This window comes from Sipha flava, unplaced genomic scaffold (assembly GCF_003268045.1).
Source record: "Sipha flava isolate LNK unplaced genomic scaffold, YSA_version1 88_pilon_pilon, whole genome shotgun sequence".
Lineage (NCBI taxonomy): Eukaryota > Metazoa > Arthropoda > Insecta > Hemiptera > Aphididae > Sipha > Sipha flava.
The window spans coordinates 1420486-1442918 of NW_020273630.1; the positions used below are offsets into that span (position 1 = coordinate 1420486).

At 28.3% G+C, this 22433-nt stretch overlaps 1 protein-coding gene across 1 annotated transcript in view; it reads left to right on the forward strand.

Annotated features, from left to right (window-relative positions):
* Positions 1–22433, forward strand: part of LOC112693509 (discoidin domain-containing receptor 2) — a 347933-nt gene that overhangs the window by 315859 nt on the left and 9641 nt on the right. The window contains exons 13-16 of the mRNA XM_025568621.1: positions 13847–14041; positions 14168–14289; positions 14748–14945; positions 15022–15114. Of these exons, the coding sequence (XP_025424406.1) occupies positions 13847–14041; positions 14168–14289; positions 14748–14945; positions 15022–15114 (608 nt within the window). The remainder of the gene's footprint in view (positions 1–13846; positions 14042–14167; positions 14290–14747; positions 14946–15021; positions 15115–22433) is intronic.

Consider the following 22433-nt stretch of genomic DNA (forward strand, 5'->3'; position numbering starts at 1 on the left):
CAAATTGATATTTTGGGATTATGTGTAAGAATGGTTTTATTCTATTCAATAAAATCCTTTCGTATAGTTTAGATACAGTTAGTAATTGGCTGATTAGTCTATAACTTGTGGGAGAGTTTGCTTGTTTTCCAGGTTTTTGAATTGGAACTATTATAGCACGTTTCCATGTAAGGGGAAAGGTACCTATACGCATGGTCGAGTTAAATAGAAAGGCTAGGTATGTTAATGCTTTTGATGTAAGGTTTTTTAAAATTTTATTTGTTGTTTAGTTATGGCCGAGACTTTTCTTGCTTGCTAATTTTGATATGATTAATTGTATTTTCTTGGGGGATGTTGGCGTGATAATTGTGTTATGTTCATCATTAGTTTTATTCGACATTTCTTCTGAGTATTCATTTTGATGATGAGTGTCATCTTCCGTGGTGAAGCATGATTCGAAGTAGTCGGCAAAGGTTTCGAACTTCTGCATTTGTATCATATTTGGCTATTCCATTTTTTAATGGGCATATTACATTGCACTGCTTAAGTATTCTTTTTGTAGCTAACCAAAGACTTGAGTCATTTGGATTGATTTTTTCCAAATAAGCTCTGTAAAAGTTGTATTTTAAATTATCTAATTCCCACTTTACCCTTCTGATTAACTGGTTTAGTCTTCTTTTAACTCCTAAATTTCTTGTTCTCTGCCAAATTTTTTTTACTTTGTGTTTTTCTTTGATTAGATATTGTACAGTGATTGGGAGGGAGTCAGTGGACTAAATTATGTTACTGTGTTTTTTTTTTAATCTGTGCTTGGGTGACTGCTATTTTAATGGCTTCTGTTATATACTCAATGCTCTTATTAATATCATCTATATTTTGATATTGTTTTTGGTTATTACAGTTTTTATCTAAATTTTCTCTGAAGGCTTCCCATATTATGGAGACGTTAATTAGTTAATTAATTTCGAATTGGATGATTAATTTTTATTTGATTATTCATGGTAGAGATAACAGGAACATGATCTGAATCCAATTCGTTTAGGACTTGGTGGCGTAAGTTGATTTGTCTTCCGAGTCGTTGAAAGGTTGGACTAAGGGGAGGTGATATTATTATCCGTTGCTTTGATGTGATTTTGAGAAGTTTGTTACCATTTTGATTTGTTTTAAAACATCCCCAGGTTTGATGTTTCGAGTTGAGGTTCCCTAAGAGTATGGTTGGTTTATCTTAAAATAACTCGGATATGTCTTGGTTCTGGATTTTTTTGTTAGGTGAGTTGTATGCAAAGATTATTTTTATATCATGTCTATCTGTTGTTACAGTTATGGCGAGGGCTTCTAAGTTGATCATATCAGGAACGATGGATTGATGATGTTTAATATTATTTTTTATTAATATTACTACTTCTCCTGAGAAGTGGGTTGAGTTTCTGTCAGTTCTATATACATAAAAGCCTTTGATCTTAAATTTATCGGAATTATCGAGGTGGATTTCTGTGATACAAGCTATAGATATTTTATGGTGTGATACAGTAGATTATTTAGATTTTATGCCATTGACATTCCAGTTAACTAGTTTAATTTTGTTTAGATTAATCGTATTCATTATTAACGAGTATAGATAGATTGCTTGTTATAGAGTTGAAAATAGAGCTTATGATTGACTTTATATTTTTTAGAATGTTTTCAAAAAATTATGTAATTGTTTTTTGTAGATTTTCATTTAGAAATGTTGTGAATACATGATCTGCATTTTTTTGTGTAGTTTGATAATAATTTGTTTTTTCTTTAGTTATTTCTGCATATGTGGTTAAATTTAATATTTTTAGGTAAGGGTTGTTTATGTTTATTTTTGTGTTTGATTTTGCTGAAAATTCATTTTTAGTTAGTATAGTTTTTTGTGGGTTATTAGTTTTTTTTATTTTTAATATTTTTGAAGTAAGTACATCCTTTGTATTTAGCCAGGTGTGTTACGTTACAGTTAACACAATTTGGCGTTGTTTCTGGTACTTTGGTGCATTCAGAATAGTGATGTGAACTTTTGAAACATTTAACGTAGCGGAATTGAAGTTTACAAGATTTATTTATTTATATGCCATATCTCTGGAAATTTGTACATTGAGGAGGATCCTTAGATTTTCGGCGCGATTCGGTGATTATTATGCAGTTTAGTAATGTATTAAGTGTAAAGATGTCTTGTGATATAGAATGATTTGATAGTTGTATTACCATTAGAGGTGTAGGTGCCTTATCTTTATTTGTTAGTCTTATTACAGACTGTATTGGGTATTTTAAATTTTTTAGGTCTTCCATAACTTCTAATTATGTGATTGACATGGGCAGAATTATTATTATTCTTATGACTGTAGAGATATATTTTGATTTTATAGCCTATAGGTGTAATATTCATATTTTTTTTTCGTCTAGGAATTTGGTGAGTGTACGAAAGTCATCGATTGTTTCGACATTTATTTTAATTTTATTTAATTTTGATGTGATTATAAAATCATTTTGTATTGTTTCTATTATCTCTTTGCGAAACTATGTAAATTGCGATATATTTATTACGAATAGTGGAGGTATTTTTTGAGTATTATCAGTGGTATGTGGTTGTGTAACGTGATTATTTTAATTTTCGTTTTGGTCTTTGGGTGGTGTAGAATTTGTGTTTGTGGGTGTTTCTATTTGGTTTGTATCCATATTTTCTAATGGTGAATAGCGATTTAGTGTTGAGAAAAATTTATTTTTGTTTATCGAGTCGTATTCTTTAAATGTTTTTCGTGGTGATCTGAATTCATTGTCGGAGTTTGGAGATGATGAATTTGATTCTTCTTGTTCTGAGAGAAGTCTATATTTTTTTATTATGAGTGGAGGAACTTTATATTTTTTTGGAGTGTTTGACTGTTGTGTATTATTTGAATTAGAAGTATTGGCTTTAGAGTAGTTCATTTTGATGTACGTAATATTTTACGTATAAATATTAAACGGGCTATCGCCCGTGTGCGGCGATTTATATTTATTCGGGTGCGTGTTATTGTACTTTGTGTCATATGATTAAATAATAATAATAATAATACTTACATACATTACCAGCGGCTCGGTGCAATCGCTACGATACTGCTATCGAGAGCTAATTAAGACGGTTCGCGTGTAATTAACGTGTGAACGCAGTTGTGTCCAAACGCGTACCGAACAAAATATTACGAAAACAGAAAAAAAAATGGACTTTTACAACTGCGTCGAAATACTAAATTCGCTTTTATCAACAACCGTTTTATGGGAATTATTTCAAAACAATTATTAAATGTACGCTGTTCGATAATTTTACCTGGCGATTCAATTCATACGGTAAACAATTAGTCGGTAAACAATATCGACTAATTTTTTTTGAATCACTGCACTCCGTCGGTCGTCAACCGATTTGGACCATTTCAGAAACACTCTGTATATATAAAGTAAAATTTCAATGGTAATATTTTTTGATTGCATATAAAACTATGATAGTTTATTAAAATGTAACAATTATATCAAAAACATACAAAGGATCAGTGACTATTGAGCAATTTTTCTCTTTGATAAAGCAAATGATAGATTTCTTTCGAACCCATTTGTTTTTATTTTATTTTTAAATCTATGTTATTATTGCTGTTATTTATTATTATACAAGTTTGGACAACGTTCACACAAGCATTTATTGTTGTAGTCATATTAAATAAATGACTTACTAAAATGTATCAACCGAAAATATTCAATTGTCCATATGGGGTGGACCCGAACGACGTTCGTATAATAAAATATAAAATAATAAATAGTGACATGCTATATAAAACTCGTTAACAAATAACATGCGTCCCTAAGGCCGGGTTTAACGGAACACATAACATTATAGAGTTATGTGCCGTGGGACCTCATATAATGAGGCTCCTGTTTAAAACAAATGCATTTTATATTTTGCTGCTATTTATAGTTTTTAGGAACTTGATTTTATTCCAAATTAAATTTGATCCCAAGTTAGAATTATATTTTTAAAATCTTACTATGAGCTGTAATATCGATAGTAATTATTTATTAAAATCAGTCTCGACGAAAAATGTTTAATCGTACGTAACATACTACGTCAGAAATTATAAATATATTTGATATTAGCTTGCAAATGATTTATAAATACAAATATTGTATAACTAATGTTTAATATACAAATATGCAAATGACAAAATAAAATATTTTGTTCGTTTTACTATTATCTCTTTAAAATCGAGATACCATCGTTGAAAATGTTGTACAAACATTTTAATACTAATAACTGAATACACTTAGTTTATATAATTTTACACCAGTCACGAATGGGAAACTATCAAACTTATTTCGGATTAAACTTGTAGGAGTAGAAAAAGAGTAGCATTAACAAATGGAGTAAAAATGTGTTTGCGTTTACTCACACGTACTACAAACAATAAGCCACTAGTTTCGCTTACAACAACAAGTACAACAATATATATATATATATATTCATACGGAAAATGTCATACGAGTATCTATATCCAATGAGATAATTAAATACTGCGTGCACGTGAATATGTGACTTAACACAAATAGGGCAATTGCTTTACTCCCGGTAAAATTTATAGTCTTATACGCAAGTATGTGTAGGAAAGGGGATGCCATCAGATGCTTTAAAACGGAACAAAAGATTTACGTTTTATGAAGGTCCGCTCGCGATTGTACCAGGACCACCATATATCGACCAAAACTCTATCGTACAGTACGTCGAACGACGATGCGTGTAAACGCAATTTCGACGAATATCAATCGTTATTCCGACTAAGCCGCCATTGTACGCAGGACGATATTTTCCTATTAACTGTCGGCGGTACGATAGCGTGTGGTGTACTATATGTATTTATGGACATGCACGTTGTGCAAGACGAAGCGTCGGTCGTTTTTCGGGTCGTGAGTTGTATAAATTTATATAGTATTTCCCTCGTACGCAGCTCGAGTCCGAACACTTTATCCGTGTGACACCTTATAATTATTTGGCACGCATTAATGTGTGTGTGTGCACGCGTTTAACGTATGGATCGGAATATTACCATGGGACAGTATCGAAGGGAGCGTGAGGGGATTTAATGGCTCCGTGTAATCTAATATGGCCCACTCGCAACACGACGCGTTGTCAATGTTGTATAGGATAATTCGAATAATCGAATTGAAGCGATTAACGCAAACACATCCACTGCCTCCGGGTTATCGTTGTACACTCGACACCCTAAAAAGCGCTTACCCTCGTCGAACATACTGTAGTCATCCGTCCTTTTCGCCGGAGATATGGAGATCGATGAGTGAACACCGATCTCGGATCCGTCCATCCATCGCCTTGTCGAGTTCCAAACAATTATCAATCATGCGATCCCAGTAAATTATTTACACAGGACGATTTTTTAACGTCCATTTTTTAACTCCATGATTTACGCCATGAAATGAATGATGAAGGGTGATAAAATTAAATTTTATTATTTTCAATCGCAGTATTTATTTTAACTTTTAGTTTTATTTTTATTACTTATACGTTATAACATATATTTTTGATTTTATATTTTATAAAAACTTTAAATATCCAGATATCGGCGATAAAGTCTTAGCTTTCAGCTATCTTTTTCCTAGCGAATCGAATAATCAATACATCAAACACACAACTATCTAACATAGATTTATTTTCAATAAAAAAAATGCGAAAAATAGTCAATGTTTTAAACACAAAAATCAAAAAACAACTTATAATTAAAAAAAATATGTATAATTTTAACACCAAAATATGATATGTTGGTGTGACATAATATATCGTACTGCTTCATTACTGCTCTAGCTATCAATGTTAAAAACAGTAACTACAAACATTTATTGGAAAATATACCTTTCTTCTTGGTTTTTTAAAAAATCTTTAAATATCTTGTTTACACTTTACAGTTAAACTAATAACAAAATAATATCAACATTTAAAAAAAATAGTGTTTTAATAAGAATAATCGACTTATATTCTAACAATTTTTACAAAATCAAGAATTTGCGGCTTTGAGTTTAATACAACTTGTTATATCTGCATTACCTTCTCGGATTAAAAATGCTTAGCACTGACACCATATACCGCGTATTGCTTTTAACCATAGGTGTTGCGACTTACTACGATGTCTTCAAGAAAATGGTGAAATCTTATGATTGCAACATTGTTAAGTTTAAATTCGAGGTATTATATTGTAATTTTACTGTAAATTATCTTAGTACAATAAACGCAGAATTATATTTATTTTTTTCGATATTTTGGTGGTTTCCGTGCTTTCACTAGTGACAGTAATGCAACGCAATATTTCCGTCTATACCTACTACCTATGTATGGAATCGTAGACTTGTAATATTATTCAAACATGACTGGTGGTTCGTATTTTCCATTAGGTAAATTAGTTTTCAAATTTGCTTCTGTGTGTGTAAACCACATAAACCAACATATACTTCGGTATGTACCCTCTCGGAGAAAAATCGCAATATTTACAATTACAGCAATCGATATAATTATTTTCCATCTTTTATTTTATTAAACACCGTGGGCTTTAAATATACGTAGCTGTTCTTTGCTCGAGCATTAGGTACAGAAAACAACTCAAAACTGTTGTAGGCCATCGCTTATCATTTATTTCTCATATGACCAATACTGGATATGATTTCAATCATGCTAATATTTTTATTTAAGCGGAAATTGTTTTATAAATAATATTTCGTGTCTTACGTACAATATGCACCTTCTATCCTTCTACTCGTGTAATGTTATATTCAGATGTACGTATATTATTCCGATCTAAGCTTCGTTTTCGTATGTCTGTTCTGAATGACCGATCATGAATAATAATTAAAATAAAAAAATTACATCTCCAATGCTCTTTTTCTCTTGTTCACTGTTACAGACATGAATGCATATTTTAAAACAGCTTTCTGGATATATTTTACAGTGGATCTTTGACGAGTGTTCCACAAAAAAATATAATGATAAGGATCATCATCGAGAAAATATTTTCAAAAAAATTATCATTTTAAACTCCTTTTTTTTAATTTTATTTTTACGCCAAATGCTCAAACGTTTGTTAATTTTCCAAGCGGCGCCATATTGACGAAAACTCGTAAATTATCTCATAAACTTTAATTGTTCTCTATACTCTAATTTAAACAATTTTGAAAATATAAAATTATATCAACAATGAATAATGTTATTTTAAAATAATTTTACTATTGAAATCGCTTAGACACAAATCACTGATAAATATTTATATATTAAAGTATATATTATATATTGATATTTATTTTACTTTTCATTATTTCCTTTTTTTTTTTTATTTTTTTTTTTAATTTGTCTTTGTTCATTATTTCCTTATAATATAAAATAATAACCATGATCAAACCCATCAAATACAATTACTTATCCATTCTTTATTTGTCATTACTAATTATTATTATTTATATCTTAACTAAATACTTACCTAAATATGTTATATTATATTTTTCTATAAATTATATATATATTTTTAAATTGTTTTGTTTTGAAATGTATTCATACTTACAACTTTACACTCACTATATTATGTTAAAATATTTGTAATTGGAATTTTATTCCGTAATAAAGAATTATTATTATTATTGTTATTATTATATTCAATGACGGTAGTGACTCTAAAATTATAATTTTTGGGGAGGAGGTGCATAAAAATCACACCATTTTTTTTTAATTTTTATTTTATGATAGATATTTTTATTTGTAATAACAAAATAAGTTTAAATGCTTCAAAACCAGTACCATAAATAACCATATTAATCTTATTATTTAATGTTACTATAATAATAAAGATTTTTAGGACATTATATTAAAAAATAATAGTATGTTTAGTATAATTTTTATTGAAAAAACCTTGTGTAATAGTACAAAAAAATATCAACAAACATTAATTAATCACCACAATCTACCCATTTAGATTTTGACTTATTAATATTCAAATAAATACGTTAGAGTGACTGTATAATTTTCTTTTGGTGTTATTGGTAACTTCATCGTATTTGTTAGAGTTTTAAAAATATGTTTTGTGATGGTAGGTAAAACAAAATCAAATTGAATTTTGTTCAATTTAAAATAGTTTTGAAATTTGCATTCATTTTCTATGTAGTGATTCACAATTAAATTTTCAAACGTCCCTTCATTACGCCTAGCTGTGAATATATTCTGCACTTTTTCTTTTCATTTTTCATTTTTCTTTGCGAACAATATATTTACGATTTATTCATCTCTTCTTTCTCAAGAATATGTACGAGACAATCCTAGTATCGTCATCCATGGTTGAAAGTTAGTACATTTTTAGTTGACTGCATGCAGTCAACTACATAAACAAAACCAATAATATTGCGTGCGACGGACGCAGTAGGAATTAAATGCAGCCACTACTACAGTCGGCAAACTACAGAAACGAAACTATACATTGAGATAACATTAAAATACAATTAAATGATATCCAGTATACTAATAATAATATAATATTTTAAACTATAATAAATAATAATAAAACCATAATATTATAATATTAAATTAAATTGTACAGTAATATTGTGCAATTGTTTAGTAGTATTAATTGTATACATAGTAGTAACGAATACCTATTCTCTTTTTTTGAGGGAGGGTATGATCCCCTTACCCCTTAAAGCTGCTATTGTTTAATTAATACACTTTAATAACGTAAAAATTATATTCAGTATAATTTAACGGTGTTATAAAAGTCAATTGGTAAACCTTTGTACTTGAAATATATGAATCAATGAATATTCAGCTTTATATATAACGTATATAGAATAACTATTACAATCAATGAATTTACTGTCATGTTTAAAACTTGCTTACTCTACGTATAAACAATAAACCTTGTTATCCGATAAAAAATATTTATAATTTAAAAAGACTTTTCGACAAATAAATTGATTCATAAAAACACTGATGCACCAACTCAATATCATAAATAAATAAAATGGCCTCAATTTGAAAAGAGTAAGTGACATAGTTTCTGTTGACTATTTAAAGTCGTGACAGCAGTCTAATAAAATAACAATCGGGAATTAGGTCAAAAGTTTAATTATCGCATAGTGGTGTATTAACTTGAAACCGTTTTAACATGTGGTAGATTTGGTAGACACATAACTATTGAATCATATTTATATACACCCAGTACAAGTTGAATTTTATAATAAAACCGTTGAAATTAACGTTAACTCATTGATAATTTATTTGATTTAAATTAGGTATAAAACTTGAGTATTACAGTGAATTCATTTTTAAATAATTGAAATACAGATAGTTCCAATACGATAATGTAGATCATCCTATATGGTGAAGATGTCTAATAGCAAATATCTGTACGAGGCGAGAACTTTTAAACCCAAAAACAAACGTAGAAGAGTGTTAAGTCCTCTGTAAAGTCAGGAAAAAACAAAAATCTTGTTAATGCCACTAACTTAATCTAAAATGAGGAAAAAACCTTCAAACTCCCTTCCTTTTAAATTTTTTTCCTGCTCTCATTCTTCTTCGAGTCTCTCTCCATTACTAAAGCCAATACTAAATGGCATAAATGATAATATCTCAATTATTTAATACAAATACAAATACAAATATTCAATACTGTATTAGTGATACAAACTTAACATTTATTTAATAATGGCTTATTTAATAATTGCGTTTTACAACTTATTAGGCGAGTTTTTTTTTTTTTTTTTTATTCAGTCACAGTTATTTAGGAAAAAGCCTTTCCAAAAAAAATAATATAAATAGTCATAGATCCACCTATATGGAAACCTTAATCAAAAAATACTCACAATATCGATTTTAATTTCTGTAAATCAGTCCTATAACATAACAATAACTCATGTACCTAGGAAATTTGATTTTTACGTTATGATACAACAAAATGTAATTATATGTAACCTAAATTTGATCAGCCGTTTTGAGTTTTATATGAGTTGTATTCAATAATTATATTAGGTTCATGAAAGACCGATCATTCTTAAAAATACAATGTGAAATAAAAACAATTTAATTCCAATATATTTGATTTGTTGTGCTCCTAATTATTTTACATTATATTTGCATCTTAATGCTTAAAAGTATAATGATTTGGTTTTTTTTTTTTTTATTCTATATTTAACGTTTCAAACGCAGTATCATTTTAGCTATCCTTACAAAAAAACTTAAATAGGTGATTCAGTTTAATAATTATTTTCATAAATTGCAGGGACATTTTAATAGTAAACTTAGGATATTTAAAATAATTTCAATAAATACAGTCAAAACATTATTAGCGTTCTTGTAACATTTATCCATTATACTTTACTCGATGCCCCATTGATAATTATCATTAAGTTATGATTTTATACTTAGAAAAGTGTAAAATAATATGATACCTATAGTACTTTTTTATGTGAATGTACATAAATAACACTATTCGTCATATATTTACATTCTTGGAAATTATTAAGAAATAATTATTTACTATAATAAATAATAATAACGAAAGTAATTAAATACCGCAACATAGTGAGAATGAGCTTCTCGGCTAAATTATAAAAATAATTTAAATTACAATGTAGTACACTAGTCGCAGTTATTCAAGCATTTAAAATTCCAAGAACCAAAAATATAATATTTAATATTTCTTGCTCTTGGTCGTAAGTCGATCAAACAGACGCAGTTAAAAGATGATATTAAAATCCGTGAATTATCATTAAGAATTAGATAGCTTAAAAATTCGGATTAAAAACTGCTCTGCGACCATATACGATGAAAGAAAAGACTACAGAAGTTTTCGAAAAATATAAACTCAGAAGATGGCAAGATAATTAATGTAAAACGAGATAACCGTTTTATAAGGACAGATGAATCAGAAAATTAATATAGAAAAATTAAAGGAATTGGTAGAAATGGTTTCGAAAAACACGAATACACATGGTAATCAGCTGGGGGAAATAAAATAATATTATTAACTTCAAAACGTACATGCCGTGGTTGATCACTTACACATCGCGATTAGGCGAATCTCGGAATGAACTTAGCTTACTAACAGCAACCTGTAATACTCAGCACCGCAACAGCTCAAAACTTAACACGTTTGTCTAAGACGAACAATTTTAATATGGAACTTGTATCGCTACATTAAATAACCCATGTGAAATAACTCAAAAATATATTAGTTTTATCAGTGGCAATGTATAACTGTTTTTCTACAAATATTATAACAATGCATTTATTCAACAACATACTCGTAATATTCGTTCAGAATTTAAGTTATCTAATTATGTACATATTTTTCTGTTCATTTTATTAAAAAATATTCGATCTTTAACTGATGAAAATTACGAAGTGTTCTATTGGGAAATAATTTATATCATGTTACATAATGCATAGAAGGACTTTAAACCTTTTTAGAAGTTTATTAACTTTTCCACTGGTTCGCAAGATATGATGATTACAAGGGCTCGGAAGTTGTAAAAGTTACATATTGTTCTATATGCTCTCAATTTATTGCAGACCAAGTTAGAAATCCCAGCTATACAAGGGTGAATATAAAAATCGAAAATTAAAAATCCATATTTTTCATATTTAGTGAAATTTAGGAAAAAAGTGCATATTTTGTTCATTCCCATGTGTATATTCTTCTTCTTGTTAACAGCCCAAGGGCTGGTTGGCAGCAATTCTCCACTCCTGACGCTTCTCCGCTTTCCTTTTTAATTCACAACAAGATCAGCAGTCCATATCTCTTACTATTTAATTATTGTAGTCCAGTGGCGGTCGTCCTCTGCTATTAATCCCTTCAATGGCACCTTCTATTATCCTGCCAAGTAGACTGCTTTGACGCAGAATGTGTCCAATTAACTTGGCTCTTCTTGTTTTTAAGGTCTTCAGAAAACTTCTTGTTTATCCGGCTCTTCGATAAACTTCTTCGTTTGTTATGTGCTCTGTCCAGGTTATTCTAAGTAGTTTTCTGTAACACCATATTTCGAACGATAAGTCTTTTTTCTTCTGTTTTACCTATGGTCCATATCTCACTTCCATACAGTGCTACGCTTCAGACATAAGCCTTAAGTAAGTTTTTCCTCACTTTTATGTCAATATTTCTAGATATAAACATATTTTTCTTGCTCTGAAATAAACATTTAGCCTGATTTATTCTGCTTATGATCTCCCTGGTATTCCTGCCGTCCTCAGTTATCGTAATTGTGTATATTATGCATACTTAATAATTTGTAAAAAAAATTTTTTTTGTTTCTTAATCTATATACGATTAAATCTTTAACCTAATGTTGAAAACGTTGTTTCTTAATCCTTCTATCAAATAATCGTCACTCTTTTGAAATTTAAAATTTAAAAGAAAATATTAGAAGTTCAATGCAATCATTTATCAGGCATTATAAAATATTAATTTTTTTCATATTTAAATTAAAAATATTTTTGAATTATTTTTTGAATTATAAATAGTTGTTGTGTATATTATTAATTTATGAATAACATAATAACAATTTTTCCGAATTTAGAATAATTGTTTTATTTATTTACTTAAATTTTTTGTATATTTAACATTTTTAATGCATATTTAAAAACATTTTCGTGCATATTTTGCCTTTTTTAGCTCCTAAAACTTCCAAGCCCTAATAATTAACAATATAATTTAGTTTTCCTATACTATCATAAACAAATTCCAAGCGAAATGGAAGATAAAAAATGATTAAATGGAATCTAGGTATTAATTTTTATTTTCTGCAATGTGTACGAAAAGCAATTGGTCTTGTACTTATTATTTTGCGGATCATTTGAAATTATATAAAAAAAAGATTGACGTTATAAACTGGCGATTTAATTCCATGGATTACGTTTTAATAATAAGTGATAAAAAATAAGTGATGAATGAAAACATACCGATTTCAACATTGTTTTGGCAATTTCTGGTAAATAAATCAAAATATTAGGTCAAATAACCATCGCAATAGTTATGGCATTCAAATATAAAAATACACTTCCATCTTGCCTCAGAATAAATAAAACATATTAATTGTCGTCCAACTACAATAGAAATATTTCCATTGACCTATTGACATACATTTAAATAGTTATTATTAGTTTTTGGTCATTTTATGAATTCTGTATAATTTCTTTTCGAAATAAAACTTAGTTCATCCTATGATGACTCTGTGATATGGTACGTGTTTTATTTTTTAATTTAATTATAACAAAACGCTAATATTTAGGAAACTATAAATTTGAAGACGTAGTTGAATCATTAATTTCCAATAACAGCTTATGAATTGTTGTTGTTGAATAATTAATTTTTAGAATGAACTGATTAAAAATAAATGGCATCACGAATGAGTTGATCTTAGTCACGTTTGGCTTGAATCTGATTCTTGTTACATTACAGAACGACACTTACACACACGTACACACATATAAACTATGCGAGTGATTTTCAAAATGTTGCATTTTGTTTATTCGAGTGGGTGAACGGTATGCTTTTATGAAAAAAAAAAAAGTAAAAATTAATAATGGAACAGGATTTTTGCTCTGTATTACAAATTACAATATTTACAAACTCAAAGGGTCTTCCCTTCTTCTTGGCCAAGTGAAATAATATAAAAATACATATCTTAACAGAACAAACAAAACACCGAGGATAAAAATAGCAGTTTGCCATAAAAATAAACGTTTCGACGATATTTTATTGTACAATAATAATAAAATTGAAATGTTTTCCGGTTTTTTTTCCCTTTGTAACGCAATGGTATTCTTTTGTCATATTTTCCGCAGATAAACGTTCCGCCGCCGCCTCGATCGCCACCACCCACGTCTTCCAGATCGAGCAGCAGCCGAGGTGGAGGAGCCAGTAACGCTTCCACGTGTCCACTGACTCGGTCCGACGACACCCTGTGTCAGTTACCGCCGGAGATCCCCAGGGATTATCTAGAGATCGTCCAAACGCTAACCAAGACACACTACGGCGAGGTGAGTGCCAAAAACACTATCATCGAGGATCTATAATGAACTGCGATCATCGACGTTCATAGCATAAAAATTACCGCTTATCATTATTCATGTGCTAAAAATATGTTTTCTGTCGTGTTCGTGCAGGTCCATTTGTGCGAGATGAAAACGTTACCCGACGAGATTCTGCAACCTTCGACGCCAACTGTTAAGACGTGCAAAATGGTCACAGTAAAGTCGTTGCGGAAAGGCGTGTCCGAAGTTACCAAGTAAAAACGATTTTATACGGTCAGCTAATTGACCAATTCTTTTTCCCGGCAGGGCGCTCGCGATTTATGGTCCACCCCAGTGGGTTCTTGTGTGTGTTTGTGTGTATGTACGTGTGTATGTGTGTGTGTGTGTGTGTGTGTGTGTAAGTTCATGAACCCATTACGCCTTGTAAATTTGCTATTATACGGTCACCAAAAGGAACACCATGGGACATCTCACAAATGTGTTTAAATCGCTTTAATAACGATGAACATTTGTGTCTCTACATTCTCTTTGCAGCACGTTAAAAATGTTAACTGTTCGCGGAATAGTTTTTTTAAATGTTCTGTTATTAATTCATTTATTATTACCGTTAGAACGATTATATTTTATTTCTTTTTATCTTCGCTTATGCTGAATCGATTCCGTTATATTAGGTTTATAATAATCATCGTTTGACATCTTTTTCGTTTTTTAGACATGATTTTTACGACGAAGTAGAATCGCTATGGAAAATCAGAGATCCAAACATCACTAAAGTCCTTGGATGTTGTCTCTCGGAAGAACCATTCTGCTTAATAACCGAATTCATGCAGCACGGCGACCTCAATCAGTTTCTTCAAGAGCACATCGCCCTGACCGCAACGCCGATTCCACCATACGCAAAAACTCTGAGGTTGTTTTAACGAATGTCTTGTGGAGTTTGATAAAATACCTATTCGACTAACAAAAAGGGTTATGCATTTTTCTAGTTACGGATGCCTCATACACATGGCCACCCAAATAGCATCAGGTATGAAATACTTGGAAGTCATCAATTTTGTTCACCGAGACTTAGCGACAAGGTAAAATAATAATTGAAAATTTTTCAAATAATTATTATTATATACAATGACCGATTACTGTTGTATAAAATATATTTTGGTGTTTACTGCTAACGACTATTATCTTGTATTAAAGTATTTATTTACACATAAAAACGATTGATATGAATTTTTTTGATTAATATACTAACTGATCGGATCATTTTTATTTACTATTGTGTGTGTGTGTGTGTGTGTGTGTGTGTGTGTGTGTGAGTCATTGGATTTAAATAATATCTTATCACACGTGTATCGAATAAAAAGTATGATAATAAACATTTAGAACAATCGAATACGATCATCATTATACAAATACATATAAAATATTAAAAAATAATTAATCTTCAATCGTCAATAGGTTCACATTAACCAGATTAAATATATATACTAATTTAAATATCTTTTTAACAATTTATGTTGGAGTATACTCGTACTTCAATTGAAAACCAATAAAATATATATTTTTAACTACTATTTGCATAGAATCAATGAGTATTGAAGTACTATAAAAGTATTATTTTTACTTGTGATTAGTAAAAATGTTGGATTGTATAAGTTGTACTTAAAGCTAAAACTATTGTTTTGGTTTTACTGTGCCATTTCAACAAATTAAATATAAATGATAAACAAAAATGAACACCAAATGGAACTCCATTTTGTTTCGAACAATTCCCGTACATTAGAACTGACCGGCACATATAATACAGTGCATCGAAAATATAAGTTCTCTTCAAATGGAAGTCTTTCGTATAAGGTGCACCAAATTAGACCTCCGGGTCAGTTAAGATTATAATATATTATTTAAAAGCTGATTTTCGTTTATAAATATAATTACTATTAACAAATATCATTTTCAATATGTTTAAAATAATTAATCAAATTTAAAACGATAAAATAAAAAAATTATAAATAAATTGTGCCATATGATTTCAAAGATTTCTATTTACTTGTGCATTTTATGTCGACACGGTGTTTCGTCTTTTCCTGCAATCGATTACAATGAAACGATTGTCATACAACATATCATTATCTTGATAATAATCCAGTATTTCCCTTTAAATATTGAAAAATAAGTGGAGTTTTGTACATTTCGAGTTGATTGATAAAATATTTGTCTTAAAACGGGATGAGAACATTTCTTCAAAAACTAATTAACTACAGTAAGTTACTCAATGTAAAAACAATCTTAAACAGATTTATTTTTAATTAATTAAATTTTTGAAATTTTATACACAACTTTAAAATAGCAGAAGGATTAAAAGTTTTAAATTCTTTTTAGTTTGTTTAATACCCCGTTTCGGTTCAGAAAAATAAAAATAAAACCTACGGATTTAAAATTCTACGGAACGAAATAAATGTGTTATTTAACTAACAACATTTTAAATTTGTTATATTTCAATGATTATGCAATTTACTAAACTATTTTTTTAATTTGAATTGAATGTGTTTATTAAATATTGGAATCGTTTAGCTTTATATAAAAACTTATAACTATACAACCGATAAACATCTGTATCATAACATTTATGGTGGTAATATAGGAAAACCGAAATGACCAATTTATTTTTAAATCGCTTGGTGGAATATATCCGAAGTGATTGTTTTAGTTATAAAACATTTGAAAGTATTACATTATAACCATCTCATATCAAAACGTACATAACAATCGACGTTATAGTAAATTTGATTGCTGTTTTTTCCCAACCTAATTTTCTTTCCAAACCGTTTTTTTTTGTTATTTAAACAATCATGATTATTATTTTGACAAACAATTGTCCCACCGAACTGTACCACGCATTTTTCACTGAAAATCACCCAAAAGTCAAGTCTTATGATCACTGGTCTAAACGTTATCGCGGTACCTGGTCTTATAAAAATGTTGTGTTCAAGAGATCCACGATTGGATATATCATTTATTACAAACTGTTATTAGTCAAGTCTTATCAGAGCTGTTCACATTAGTTTTTTTTTTTTTTTTTTTATATAATAATAAACAAACAAATAAAGTATTGACTTTAAAATAAAACCCGAATTAACTGCGGCTAATTCGACTTCCTTCATAAACAGTCCCATAACAATCGACAAATAATAATTGAAAGTCGACATGACTTAGTGTTTTATGAAAAATAATGCTTTTCATCGTTGAAGTGGCCAATCAAACCATTCTCTAGTACTAAAAATGCGAGCGCTGCTTATTTTTTTTTGTCACCCGATACAATCCAACAGAAACAAGTATATGCTTCAAATTTACTCGTAAATAATACAAAATAAAAAATCAACGTCAAAAACAGTGATACATCGTTATTGTTCTCTATCGTTTTACCGTACGCTAATTTTCACTTTTTTCGAAAGGAACGTTTTGTCTCTTGTTACCTGTAACAATTCATGAAACCTATCAAGGAATTCGGCATAATCTTTTTATAAGAAAAATACGGATTAAGTGAAACCATGATGATTCAGAACAACAACCTATACATTTATTTTTGAATATTTCAACTAAATTTTATCCATTTATTATGTAGGTATTTATCTATTTATTATGTATTCTCAGTAATGATTTTCATTTTTTCTGAATTAACTTTGTCAGATATTAATCTACGAATAACTGTTATAGTTATAGTCATGTTATAGTCATGATAAATTTAATATATATATATATATATGTATATTTAAGCTTTTATGTTTATTATTTGAATGATATATATATACATTTTTTTTTTTTTTTTTTGAGAATGACTCTTCGTAAATCGAAATAATTTTATAACATTTTCAAAAATATACTATAATTTTTAAATTGAAACTCGGATTTTGATTTAAGTGATTACCTTCAAATAACCCATATAAAAAAATTACTTTACCATGTTGTCAAAATTTAATTATTACTAATAAATAACATTGTTAAGTTTATGGAATGACAAAAATAATGACACATTTTTACACAAAATATTATTTTGCTTAATGTTATATGATTTTATACAATTTAATTCAATAATCATTTATTTTGAATATTATAAAATCAACATTTATTTATTCTTCTTGTTTAATATGTTATGTTTGTAAAAACAATTTTAAATCATTCAAAGAAACTAATATACTACAACGCTTTGATTTTAGAACTATTTGCTATTTGCATAAAAATTAATTTTTATTCTATTTTATCAACTGATATATTATTCAGCCTTTTTAATACTCAATACCATTCAATAACATCGTCCTAGATCTGATCAAACTTCGTTGATGGCAGAGTTGGACAAAAACAAATCAAAATAATGAATAAAAAATAAAAGCCTGAATAACTAATTTATTTATGAATAAAGAATAATTTTTTATTTTGAATAACTGTAGCGTACTGAATAAAGAATAAAATTATTCTGAATAGTTTTATTAGTTAATAAAACAATTATTCAGAGTAAATTTATTCGTTAAAATCATGAATGATATTAAATAAATAATGATATTAAATATAAAAGTATAATTAATTTATTTTTATCAATTATTATATATATTAATATGTATTACCTTTATATATATTATTTAAGTCTAAATAATAAGTATATTATTACTATACATCGTTATTTTGGATTTAAATTTATTATTTATATGATTATAGGGAATAACGAATAACGAATAATGAATAACGAATAACTAAATAATGAATAAAATATAGTAAATAAAAATCTCCGAATAATGAATAACGAATAATAATACAAATTAAAATAATGAATAAAAATAAAAATCAATAATAAAATTAAGAATAAATCAATGAAGAATAATTTTTTATTCAAATAATCAATCGAATAATATTTTATTCGACTAATGCCCAACTCTGGTTGATCGCAATAACAACATATTTTCTCGTTTCTACTATAAAATTTCGATCTTTCGTTTCAGAAAAAAATATTTTTCCTAAAAAACAAACTTATATTATTAATTTTAAGTTGACTGAAAATTTTTAGAAATATACATGACTAATAGATTATAACTAAAGATTCTAAAACATACATGAAAAATATAACTTGTCGATAGAAATCAGTTCTAACGAATTGGTACACAATTCCAAAACATGGCACTTGGATCTCATTTTGTTCTATTCAGCAAAATTTGATTGCAGTGCTATAATATATAAATATGTCATATTTAAATACAATTCCGACCCGATTTCTAATAATCCAACAATAATCATAATCCTTTCGAAAACTGATTTATATTTTCATATCTATTCGATATATTTTTATTTTTTATTTCAATTTTCGCATTATTATAGAAACATTTAAAAATATAAAATAATCGGACAGTAACATACTTTATGAATAGAAATCATTTTAGCATAAACTCTATATATATATTATATTATTTCTGTGTATATTTTGATACCTTTTGTATTATATATGTAGTGACATGTTGTACGCGCATACGGTGGTTGAGTGGTGGATTATCCCGACAGGAATACAAAAAACTTTTGTCGTTGGGTCGTAGGACTGCGGGCTGTTGATAAGCATACTAATTAACAATCCATTTTCGATTCAAATAAAGTCAACATTCTATCTTAAAAATATTTTATTGTAGTATTACCAATCAGTTACATTGACATGCAAATAATTATAGATTATATCGAACGTGCTAATATTAGTACTGTTTCAGATCATATAAAGCCAATTGGTTTTTTAATTAAGTTCTAAAGATTTTTATTGTATACTTTATATGAATTTATGAAAATAAATGGAAAAAAAAATTTCAAATAAAAATCTTCATATCTAACTAGAATATTTTATAATTTCAAAAATAATTAGTAAATCAATTTAACATACTTGAAAAACTGCATTGTTGAATATTCACATTTATCTATTTAGAAATTTTTTTTTAAATATTTTATTTTTATAAAAAAAAAAAACAAAAAATTCCAAAGATAAATTTTATTTAACGAAATCATTATATAACTTAAAACTAAAATTATTATCGTTATATCATAATTTTAGCAATTAGGTCTCTCACAATATTTATTTAATTTTTTAGAGTTTCACCACCAGTGAATCATTTTACTGTACAGTTAACTAATCTATTATATTGTTCATCTGTTGTATTTAGAAATACTATTTATTTAATATTTTTTAAACTTTTTTAATTTATTTTACTTCTGCCTCGAGTGCAATAAAAAAATTATCAATTATAAATTTTTAAATATGAGTTTTTAAAGCGATTCTGTTGAATTTTTGTCAATTATTTCGACTTACTAAACCGTTCATAAATTTAGAATTAAACAAGAATGGAATTTTAACTTTTAGTTCTTAATTTCTTCCTCCAACATCAAACTCGTCGTATTTAAATAATAGTATATTGTTAGGATGGAAAAATTGAGAAAGATAATTTCCTACTTACCAATAAGGGCAATCATATTATCATAATGCCTAGAGCCTAAATCAGACAATCAAAAATAATTAACTTACGAACATTGTTTGAGTAGCTAATAATATATAATAATAATTCCATTACGTTAACCGTTTATGTACATTTTTACGGATAGACTTAAAATAATAACATACAGAATAAATAAGTTGTTATACGATACGATAAGGTCTTGAATTTTTCACTATTTAAATATAATATAATTGATCATCAAAGTAAAAAAAATATATAAAAATAATAATAATGGGAATAATAATATATCTATTTTTATTTTTACTTACGCAACAACGGTAGCGTCAAAATTGCGTTTGTTGAACGCTGTAATATATTAACATCTTTATTATAGTAATAACTCGTTTCGAATAAAAACGTATAATAACATTGGATCTCACATTTTATGAATATTTTACGTTTATTCCTTCTTCGTGTTGAATAGACCGTTACAAATATTTTAACGTCTTAATACATCCCCGTTTTCGTTATAAAACTGTAGTTCAAAATAAACATTTCGTCACGTACGCCGACTGAAAAGTGATTCAGAGAGAGTTGGGTGGGAGGGTTTTTTTTTTTTTATCATAACGATTATTATTTTATTTGTTTAACGTTACAGAGACTTTGGTTCAAACACGAATAAAACAATAAAAGAAGAGGTTTAGTTCAGAACTATTTCTCTAACTCGTGCTATAACAGTTTACTGGAAACTTTCGGCTCGCGTTTGTGTTATTAAAACGCTATCTGTTGTACATTTTACTTCTGTACTCGTAGACGACTGAAACGAAGACGGCGGCAGGCATAAAATTTAATTTTAAACGCTCGCTAGTAACATCGTGTGAACGTTCAAAACGGAAAAAACGATTTCTGCGCGGCACTAATTCTCGCGCCCGTTCTTGCGCGATGCGAATCGGTATCGGGCACGGAACAAGTGTAATATGCAAATGACGTGGCCTGCGTTTAAACCCACAATGCGCACGTGAACATGTTGTGGCATTAGAGACATAAGTGCTTTGTACTTCGATTATGGAAAACGCGCGTCGCGTTTAGTTGGATCATACGCAACGATAAAGAAATAATATTAGGGCGAAAAGGAGTAGAAGCGGAAACAGAGATTTTCTGTGAATAGAAATTCCCTAGACCTTTGAACTATAGTCATCCGACGCCTAAGATGTTTCCGTAATTCACCTTAGTGAACGATTAGTTATGACGTGGAAAGTAATAATACGTATCGAGATTTTTCCAAATCGAAACTCAGATACTCACCGCTTTCACGTGGAAATCCCTCATTCAATTAATTTGCGTTCAAAGGTCACATGATTAGCCACATATTTCTTAAATTCATTATTTTGGAATACACGGATTATACTTTGATAATTGCCAGTCTCTATAACAATAAAAAGATATCCTCCAAATCAAAATGAATTAAAAGTTATCTTAGAAATTTGAAAGCTAATACCCACTTGACCATAGGAATACTTGAATATTTATCAAAAATAAACTTGGATTCAGTTATTAATTTAGTTATTAGTTAATTAAGCGATTATATAAATAAACGATTTATATTTTAATTTACATATTACACCTAAACTCAACAATATACAGTAGCAAATAAATAGAAATAATTTATTTTGATTAAATTTTGAAAACAATTAAATGTATATGTTTTATCCAGCCTTCGAAGAATCCTGTGCACAACACCAATGAAGTTCATGCACACAATACCAGTGACAGTTTTTATTGTACTTGTAAAACATATTTTATTATCTCAACATATTTTCTTTATTGATATGATTAATAAAGTAAAATTACACTTTGCAAAAATATTTTTTTTCTCAAGTAACAGGCTTTTTTTTATTAAATAAATTATATCCTAATCGGTATTACAATATTTTCAATCGGTATAA